Source organism: Mastacembelus armatus, chromosome 14 (genome assembly GCF_900324485.2).
Source record: "Mastacembelus armatus chromosome 14, fMasArm1.2, whole genome shotgun sequence".
NCBI classification, from domain to species: Eukaryota; Metazoa; Chordata; class Actinopteri; order Synbranchiformes; family Mastacembelidae; genus Mastacembelus; species Mastacembelus armatus.
In genome coordinates, this window is record NC_046646.1 from 14,423,846 (window position 1) to 14,435,048 (window position 11,203).

General features: G+C 37.0%; 1 protein-coding gene across 1 annotated transcript; it reads right to left on the bottom strand.

The window, feature by feature from the left end:
* Positions 1–829: 829 nt before the first annotated feature.
* Positions 830–10,996, bottom strand: mpzl1l (myelin protein zero-like 1 like). The gene is made up of 6 exons (XM_026328203.1): positions 10,861–10,996; positions 8,503–8,684; positions 6,565–6,775; positions 5,840–5,969; positions 3,105–3,210; positions 830–1,606 (listed from the first exon to the last, which is right to left on the bottom strand). Exons 1-6 carry the CDS (start codon positions 10,931–10,933, stop codon positions 1,511–1,513), a joined length of 798 nt encoding a protein of 265 aa, XP_026183988.1. The 5' UTR covers positions 10,934–10,996; the 3' UTR covers positions 830–1,510.
* Between the last annotated feature and the right edge of the window lie 207 nt (positions 10,997–11,203).

The following is an 11,203-nucleotide window of genomic DNA, read 5'->3' on the forward strand; positions in this document are numbered from 1 at the left end:
CTGGGAAGCTCACTTCTTTCTAACTGGCCCTCATTTCTCCAACCAACCATCACTGAAGTGAGTTCGTTTTGGGCTGCACTGCATTTATTATATGTATGATCAGATTTCATAAAGCTTAAAAAGCTTTGTATGACATTTTTTTCCATGTATGCAGTAGTACTTCCTACATTTCTATGGACACTTCAACACCCAGCCACCAGGTGCCCTCAGACTTTCCCTCCTCTGCCTCTCACCTGAACTTTCCCATCAACCCCCGGAATTTCCCCATTATCCCTGTCAACACGTACATTAGAGACAAACCATATGATGCCTGGAAAGCAGCCAGCGGCAACAGGGTGCAATGATAGAAAGCTCCAGTCACGACAGACAATTTCCAGCAGCCTACACAGCAGCAGCCAATGACATTTTTGTTTCACTGGGAATATTATTTTACATGCTGTGGAAGAGCATAGTTTGGACTGAGACTGCACTGTCGTAGAAACAAAACTGAAATAGTTTTTCCCATGTTCCTAGCTATTGTATTAAAAAAAAACTGTGTGAACACCGAAATTATACATTTTGTTTGTGCAGAAAAAATGATTAAACAGTGTCTCCTGAGTTAATGCAATATACAAGATGAGTAAAATCGTAACATCTACCAGCTTTGGTCATTGATTATTAACTGTTGAGGCAGAATGGTTAGAAAGACAGAAGCTGATATTTACACCCCAAGCACATTATTTGTGACAGACTAGATTCCTTAACATTTATGTAAGACATGCGTGCAACCAATATGTTGTTTGTAATAGAAACTTGCAACCATTAATGTGTTGAAAAATTGTTTTCCAGATACTTTTGCCCATGCTGATCATATTTGATGATGTTGATGTGGTTATAATACACTTTATGACCATACCCGCTTTTCATACAGCCACCTTTGCCTTAGTATCAAAAATAACAAAAATTTACAGCAGTGGCTGATTAATGATGAAAATGGATAAATGTATGCCGTACCTTATAGTTAGTTCACACGTTGTTTCCCTAAACATCCCACATTACATCACTAGTTAATAGTTGCTACCTACTTCAATGCTCCTCTAAATAAATATTTATTTCGGCAACTATGCATGCTGCAAGTTTACAGTGAAGTAATGTAAATTGCCTTTATGTTCGAACTTCAGATCAAATGTATGTTGAGCTGGTGCAACAGCCTGCAGAGCTTGTCTGTTTTTTTTTTTTTAATGCACAAAGCTACAATTTAAGTACAATACATTTGCATGGAATGATATCTATGAAGGCATACTTATTTTTGACATCCCTCATGTATACTGTTTTTTTTTTCTTTTCTTCACAATTAAGCACAGAGACATTATCATCACATCATGCTTTCAGAGAATAAAAGTTGAATAGCAAGAAAACTGCACCAATTATGTCCATTTTGAAATAATCCCACCCTTCCCAAGAGCAGCTAATAGAGAGGTCTGATACATTACTGTGTTAAATTTATTTCTTTTTGGTCCCCAGTTCCTCTTTAGTTTTTACGAATGTCAGCGTAGACCACTGGCTCCATCTTATGGAAGGAGTTTTTGCTGCCTGAGTGATCCAACTGGGCGTATATCACCGGGCCCTGGAGAACAATCAGAAAAGGTAGAGGAGAAAAAGTCAGAAAAACAAATATATCCCAATCAATCAAAGAAAAAAAAAAAAAAAAAAAAGCAGACGACATAGAAGAACCTTAACATAGGGCCTTCATTTTTTCTTACAATTTTTAATCCAATTCCAGGTGGTTAAAAGTTTGTCCATAATTGTCAATTTTGGTGAATTTTTGAATTTCAGATTTGTTTCAACTAAAGTAATGAAGGTGTTTCTTGTTAAATTTGACTGTGACTACATTTGACTGATTCAGTGTGACAACAAAAACATGCACACACATGATTATGTAAGGTAGAGTTGAAACCACTAATCAGCTACAGAAAATGAATGGGTAACTTTTGTTTATATAGGCAGGTATGTATCATGTGTGCCGAGGTGTATAGTTTATCCTATTCTCAGATGTGAAGATTCAGCATTTTTCTATGCTATGTATGATGGTAACTCACAAAATATACATAGAATTCAGAATACACTGTTAAAGTGCATCTTTTAACAGCAAGTATGAACAAGAACACAGCAAGCAAAACCTGATCGTGGTGTTTATATGGGCATTCAATACTTTTCAGACTTGAAAAATTGCCAGCTGGGTTCATGGTAAACTACTCACACACTGCGCAAGATAAGACTGTTGGTCATGACATAATGAAAAAGAGCAATTTCTAACACAATCTTTGTTTGTTTGGCTGCAATGCATTTGTTATATGTATGACTTAGGGAAAAAAAAACCTCAGGGACATGTAGTAAAGCACACTCGGTCAATAGCATTAGTAACCATGTTACACAATATCAATCAAGATGAAAATGTTAAGGATTATATCTTGTCTTGCACCGTTTTTATTTTGCTCTGTATTTGTAAAGCCAGTACTGTGAAAAGGTTATTTGATTTATATTATTGCTTTTTATCCATCAAACAACACCATCAGGAAGCTGTCTGATTGGTCTGATGCAGCATGACAATGACCCCAACCACAGAGTCATAAAGAACCATTGTCAGAGACAGGAACAAGGAGTCCTGCAACAAATGGCGTGACCCTGACAGTCCTGATCTCATCACCATATCAGTCTGCAATTACACAGACGCAGAAGATGCTAGGACATCTTAAAGCCACAGAGGAACTTTGGCAACCTCTCCAAGTTGAGAAAAACTAAGTAGTAAAAGTACTAATAATTTGATTGATTTTGTTTATTTTTATTCCTTATGTTGTTCTTATTTTGCTGTTTTCTGTCTCCATTTATTTTTTCTCTCATAATGTTCTTTAGATTTGAACAAAGCACACTGAAATGCTAGTTTTGGTATGTGCATTGTAATTGTTACTCTTCTACATCAATCATTGTATATTACATTATATAAGTGGATGGGTATAAAAGAGTATTTTTCAGGTGCATTTGGGGAACAACGTGGCCACATAAATAGACAACTTTCCAAATGAAATGTTGGCAGCCATTACATTTCTTGCTCCCCCAGCTCCTACCTGTAGTGGACCCACGGGAACAGTACTCTTTGAGCCCTCCCGGCCAGACTCCACCTTCTTTCGTTGCTGTGGAGCCTGGGAGCTCACGCTTTCGAAGGATGTGCATCTAGTTTAGATTTATGATTTGCCATGGTGTCGAGCAATCATTGGTGCACAATCAAATGGAGACAAAACACAAATAATGGGACACGGAGACAAAAATAAAACAATGAGAGATGAGCACACTGAATGCAAACAAAGTGCATGGCAGCTCCCAGTGGTTTGACAGATATTCAAAGCAGTGGGAGACACTGGGAGATGTCTAGAGGTGCACCGATTGGTTCTGAAAGTATCTGGAGGGCAACTGTAAGGAAGATGCATTAGTACATATTTTCACATTAAATATCATTATGTTGAAAAGCTGACTTAAGGGAACACTACAGTTTATAATAATTTCAACTATTATCTACTTTGTGTCTCATTTGTTTACATATTACATATTGTCATGCTACAATTCCTTCTTATTCTTGTTTTGTTTATGTTCTGGGTTTTGGAGTGTTAATCGGACAAAGGAAGCATCCTGGCCACTGAGAAACTGTCTGGCATTAAAAGATTAATCAAATGAATGAAGACAAAGTTACAGTAATTAGTTGATTAATTAAATAGGTCAATTACAAAAAATATTCCTGAACAAAAGTGATGATCAATGATTTGTTTAAGTCAAATTCCAAACATTGTTAAACATTTAATGGTTGTAGCTGCTTTTACCAGTCTGACATTGTAGTAAACTAAGTTATCTTTGGTAGCAGAAAACAACACTTGGGCCCTGGGAAATTATAGTATTAATTTTTCATGATTTTATGTTTAATTGCAGATCAAATGGTAATGTATTCCACAGTAAAGTCAATTGACCTATAGCTGTTCACTTGGATTAACACTTGCATCAGTCCATCTATTTACTGCTGTAAAACATGAAACTCAAATAAGTTATCAGTGCACCTCTAGCAAAGACACTTCACAACAGTAAATACCTTAAGAGCAGTTTAATGCAGATACTCTACTTCAGCTACAAGAGCTTTAGAATGAACGGCCACCATTTTGTCCTATTTCAAAGTGAACGTACATAGTCAACAAAACGTTTCAACACATTGTCTGTGAAGATTCTCAGTCGTCCAGGTGAACTTATCTACAAGTTGAGCTATGGCAACTGGACTGGCAACAGACTGGTGAAGCTACTTGGATGAGTAGTGCAACCTTCTGACCTAAAAACTAGAAGTCTAGTTGCCATGACTTAACCTCTAGGTTTCAACACATTTGTTGATTCGACATGTTTCATTGAAGAAAAAAAAAAAAAAAGCTTGACAATATATGATAAAGAAAGTTTAGTTTTGGATGTTAATGGCATATGATGACAGACAATGACTAGACAACATGCTGATAAGCTGACACAAAGCAAATCAGTGATGTTAGTAGGAAGCACTATTATAAAATTAGTTGGATTAACACACTAAATGAGAAGAGTGACCGGCACCAGTGCATACCACAACCCCAGTGATTGCTGACAATTCAGCTCCAACCATCCAACAACCAAGCAAGAGCTGACAGTGTCTTAAAACTAATTTCAAAATCTACATTACTACTCACCTTTCTGGTTGAATAAGAGTGTTTTTGATTTAGATTAACAGAGTTGATGGAGCATGTGAGACAGATACTGTCAAACTACCTCAAGCACACAAGGGAACATTAAGTCAAGTTTTTGACAATGTCTTAGCCAAACACGTTAATGATTAGTAGTAACATCAGGTCATCCACACAGCCGGGAAAAAAAATTTCTCTCCATGACAGAGTGAATGAACCCTGTTCCCATGCAGTAAGAGTTAGCAACGTGTTATAGTCTAATGGGTAAACTTCTGAAGGAGTAAAACATTAGTGGAAAAAAAAACAGACATTAAATAAGTAATGATTGAGGAAATTTGCAGAATCACACAGTGCAAAATGTCAATCTGTAAATGTAAGGAAAGTTACCTTATATTTCAACTACATCAAACATTTTTTTCTCTGAAAGCTGAATTATCAGATAATAGGATGCAGCATCCTCATGACCTTTGTCATCTAATATTTATAATTAGGAAAACACATACTGTACCTTCTGGAGAGGTAAAACAACACTTAAATCCCACTAGTTAATGTGCGTTGTTTTTCCAATAACCGCATGGCTCGATTATCATTAATACATATTGCTGGTACTTATCAAGTGGTGTAATTGTAGTAACATTTTGCTTTAAATTTACCCTCAACTGTAATTACTTTTACCTCTCTAATAGCAGTAAATAAAATTACAGTAAACTTTATTCACCACCATTTGAAGTTTTTTTTACGACTGGAACACATACATTAAGAAATACTATCTGCTTACAACTGCATTACAGTGTGTTAAAACCACTTATTAAATGTTAATGTGCTGCTTATAAATGTTCGATGGGAGATTATATTACAGGCCAGTTTATGGTCTGACGTTATATCCACAGTCAGTTTATATTGCTGTTCCAAAGGGTGACTATGGGGATAATGGTACACATTTTAAGAGACCTATCTATACAAATACTGTTGCACTTGTACAGTTGTTCAGATGAAAAATGCCAGAAATAGTTGTGTAGCCAATGAAAAAAGGTTACCAATACAACTTTGGACCTTATATTATTTTGTGAAACCAATTTGTTATTTTGCAGTGGACATGAGTAAAATGGCACACTTACCCTTCATAATCATGGCGGTTGTGATGCATCTTTAAGAAAATGCAAGCACCTGCAGCAATGAGGATGAGCAGAAGTAAAGCACCACACACTGCTCCAATTATAAGGGTAGTGTTGCTCTGAGGAAGAGATTCTGAACACAACAAAAAAAACAAACAAAAAAAAACAGCAGCAACATTCAGGGTTACGTTAAAAATATCAAATTAACAATAATACCAACTACTGCTGGACTGTCAAAGGCATGTTTTTTTATTGTTAAACATAAAATCAGTTATTCATGGTTAACTGTCCTAGTCCAGATTTTTATGTCACTGACACTCAACTAGTTTAAAGTGCTGAGCAGCACAATTGCAATAATAAATAAATAATAATGCAAAGATAAACCATGATGTAATGCAGCTTTTAATTAATAACAAGTGGTGCAACTCACTCACAGTCTCCAAAATGGCACCTATTATATTTAAGCACAGTTAACCAAAGTATAAAAGGAGTAAAAAGCCACACTGACAAGGAAAGCTAACCTATTTGTCTGACTCAGCCTAATGCTGCTCCACTCAGCATTTTCTCAGTGTCAAATCAGCATGTGTATGAAGGTAAAGAGCATCTTAGCCATTTAAAATTATTTTAATCATGGGGAAAAAAATCCTTAGCATTTTAACACATTTAGAAAAGCATTCAACTTGTTGCAGTGTAAGTGTATGCACTTGAAAATAAATCTGAGCATTCACCTTTGAGAACAACCCTGAGCTCTATTCGAGCTGGTGTTCCTGTTACATCTGGTGGGTTCTTCACGTCACAGAAGAATGTACCGTTGTCACTGAACTGAGTGGGACTCAGCTGTATAGAGACGTCCTTCTTGTTGATGTCTCCAATAAACTGCACCCTATCTTTAAACTCATGTTGTCCCGGGAATCCTTTCCCACTGGAAAAGTAGAAAATCTACAAAGGAACACCAAGTCATTTTAAACTGTGTGTAGAGGGAATCCATCTAAAAGCTGAAAATGAAAATACAAATTAAAGCCAAATTCAGAAATATCATTTATTAAGCTTTAATCACTCAGGAAAACTCACTAAAATCAAAACAGTGGTTTAACAGCAGAGGCAGCAGCATGAGCATATAGTACAGCACCAGAATCCAATGTGGACTGTGTGCTAGATTGCACTGTATATATTTTCGGTTTTCACATACGAACCCAACTATGTTTTAGTGTAGGAAATCAGTATGCATTTTTAATTTTTGAGCAAGACATTCAATGTGACTTTTGTTGGGCAATCTGCTATCTAACCAAATTCCTAAGTATTTATAACACTGTACTGTATGAATTAGATCTTTATTTAGAGCATGGAACATCCAATGTACTGTGTCATGTCAAAGTGGTGAAAACAGCCTAATCTTGAGTGATATAGTTTATCTCATCTTATCTTACAGCTGCCTCACACAATGACAAACAGCTCTGTGAGGAACATCAGCAAAGCCAGTTGTTAATCAAAACAGCATGTCTATGGTTTTCGTTAAAACATCTGTAGCATAGGCCTACTACAGCTACAGCCATAAAACAAGAATGTTCAAGTTAAGAAAATCCATCAGAAAGCAGAACCATAGAGTATATGAGCCTTATTCTGATCCTGTTGGTCACTCCTAGCAGAGTCAAAACAATACCTAAAAATTATGCAGCATGGTTGATTTTTCATTTTAATGAAATAAAAAAAAAAAAAGACTAAAAATTTTTTGTGCAGCTAGTTCAACTTACCAATGCACTACACAGCAACCTCACAAACATACCACTAACATACCTAAGTAAGTGTGCTGAGATTTTTTAATTAAAAAAATAAAAGCATTTCATTCAAGTAGCCACAACACTCATCTGGCTCTTATTCATACATGGAGACAGGAGCCAAAGTTATTGTGAAAGCCTGGCTTTACTTTTAAGCAATGTCAGCTGTGTAAACTCACCTATTGTCTTGATCTACTGTCTCCTGTATTCTGAGTATAAGTTTACTCAGCAGTGTAGTTTGATTTCCCTTTCACATTATAGTAAGAGGAACAAACTAAAAGTGAAATTGTGTTATTCATGTCTATGAAACATACTTTCAGATCCTGTCAGCACAGGCTGAGCTTGACTGAGACTGCTTCAAGATTATGCCATCTTAAACACGCCCATCAGGAGTAACATCGGATCCTGCCATCAATTCCCCTTGTCCTGATAATGATGGGGATCCTACTTATAATGTAAGTAATGTGTCCAGTGGAAACTTGATTATCTGAAATTGGCCTCTGAATTCAGTCTGAACCCCAGTGTTTGAACAGATAATTGTGTTGTCAGCAAGCCTCGAGTACAAATGTTTTGGGAATACTAAAACATGCCATGAGATAAGCTTAAGCAAGTTAGAGATATGAGATAAACAGATTGATAATGTAAATGCAAAAGATTGAAAGTGTTTTGATTGAAGTCGTATCATACCCACTTTATATACATAAATACCTGGTATTGTTTCAAAGACAAAGCTGTGACCTATTCTATATCAAAGCCATGTCATTACAATGAGCACAAACATTTAGGTGGAGAGCTGAGGCCTTTCTTCATGTGTCAGTACAGATAAGACAACCGCAGCAAAACATCCTGTGGGAAGCCTTCTCAGAGAGGATATGGCCAGCAAGGACTTACCACGTATGGGGCTTTGGAGAACTGATTGTCAGGCTGACTCGACTGAAAACTCCAGGTCACTGTGGCGGAGCTACTGACCACTTCACTGGTCTTGAAGGTGCAGCGGAGGATTCCTGTGGTACCATTCTGTATCATCACTTCGGGATCGGCATATATGTCAATTGCCAATGTAGGTTTAGTGACTGTTTAAAAAAAACAAGGAAATAATGACAGTATTAGGTACAATTTTAAATGCACTATGGTTTAGTGTGATTGTAAAAACTGCTGTGAATGACTTATACAGTGCAATACAACATGGCTATATGCACACACACAACCTCAGCAAATAAGCGGCCATTCAGGCCAGAAACAGCCCTGCATTAAAACGGTTCATTGATAACGTACCAGAGAGAGAATGATGACCCAAGATATTCAGTTTGGAAAATAGATGAATGCACTTAAAGACGTATTAAAAGCAAAACAAACTGCTGTGGTTCTGATCAAAAAGCTCATTCTAACTCCCACTGACTTCTGTGGCCATGCAAAAAACTAATAATCCAGCTGTAGCACAGAGCCTTTCTCTACAGTATGTTTTGTGGTTTCATATGTTTATAAATTAACAGTAGCTTTTTGAAAAATGACTTAATGCCATTGCTTATTCAAAATTCATGTTTCAAAGTCTTGCAACCTACTTGATGCTGCTGAAAGCCGTTTGAGTTTCTAATTATTAGCACAGACTGCCTATTTTCAATGCCCATTATTTTCTTCATCAAGCTGTGAATCATTTTGCCTATAAAATGCCAAAAAAGTAAAAAATGCTCTGTAGAATTTCTAAGATGTCATCAATTTTGTCTGACAGTCAGAAAATATAAAACTATTCACTATCATAATGTCTAAAAACAAAAGTGTCAATTTCTCATTTAAAAGCATAAAATCATTTTGTAAGGTTTTCACTTCTTTATAAAAATAATACCTAAAATATTATTTGATGATCAAAGTAGTTGCAGTTGGGAAATACTGATCAAACAAAATCAAACAACCACCATGGCAAACACACACACACACACACACGCGCAGGACGTCCACATCTGCTCTCACAATAAGAGGATCTAACAGACAGGATGTGAAGGGAACAGAAGCACAGAAGCAGCCCCTGTCTTCTAAAAGCTGATTTTGTCTGATGAACAATAACAGAGTTTCAGACTCCACATACATTTGTACAATAAAAAACTACAGAAGCTATTATGACTGAAGCCACTCCTAAAAACACTTTAGCAATCTGAAACTGAGGGAAGCATTTGTTTCCAGTCAGATGATATCAGCCTGAGATTCAAAGCAGAAAAACAACACAGCCCACTCTCCAAATTCCAGGACATTACTGTCTATTACTGCAAATGGCAGTAACGTCACTGACAGCAGTAGTACCATGAAGTTAGAGGGCAAAGCTGATGATGGTGCTTATTGTGCTTAAAATGCTCAAATAAATCTGGTCATTTTAAGACAAACTCACATGCACACAGTCGCGTTGCTACATTAACTATATAGGAAGACAACTGCAGTCAGGATCAGAAACAGGTTAAGATTTTAGACGCTAAGCTAGTCAAGGTAGTCTGGCTACGTGAAGAGCTGATGCGCTGGCACTGTTGAAGCCACAGAATGTTAATACAATACTGTTTGTTAGCATTTCTGCTAAAGGTGTATTATTCTATCAACAGTGGTAATCTGGTGGGCTAATTAGCTTAGTAAATGACTGAGTGTGGCAGACACGTAATGCTACAGTAATCGTAGAGACTTGCATTTAACGAAACGTTTCTTTGATATCTGTCACTTTCATGTGGTCTTGTTTGTGGCTCAGACTACAAGCATGTTAGCTCCTATTGCTAACAGTTTTTGTGTCATTAAAATATACTCCTTAAATCGGCTTACATTCAACCAACCAAACGATTCTCGTTTCAGCAAAACCTTAACGTGTAACATCTGGTTAGCCTCCGTACTGGTCCCACCATCACCTACCACTAAACGACACTACTAAGGGCGGTAGCCCCCACTCTGCACCAATTCCTATTCAGATTTCAGTGCATTTAACTATTCCTTAATAAATCTGCAACGTTGTACCGATGTCTGCAATGAAGGTGAAGCGTCAGCTACGGCTACCGAGAAATACAAAAACGTTCGTGTCAAATGTCGTGTGTAGCTGTGAAAGATTATTTAATTACTAATACCGTGAATGGATAACCAGCGGTGTTGTTAGGTGACTCCCGACATGAGATGAGAGATAACATCGTTAGCTAGCTAACCTGATATCCCACCTAAAATAATTAGCTCAAATTCTAACATTTCCAAATAGAAATGGAAACCAAACGGGGCTTTAACACTCACCTAATACAACACAAAGAGAAAATGCAGTCAGTAAAACACGTTTGTAAATTGCGTTGAACCATTTTGGCTCCATTATGTTGTTGTAAACTGGAATAGTTCCCTCTCCTGCTTTTTTTTTCCACCCTCTATCGCCCGAATCCTTTCTTCTTCGTGGGGAATTAAAGCGGTGGCTGCACAGCTTTCGGTCCGGATGCTGCCCCCTGCAGGTTCACCAGTATTTTGACGGGTTGCAGCTGGTTGCTGTGATTATTTTTGTACAGTTGACTGCAAAACAATTTTGCACAACTCCTGAGAGGAATTTTATGTTTTTAATTTTCTCCGTTCTTATTTCTTGTGACTTGGT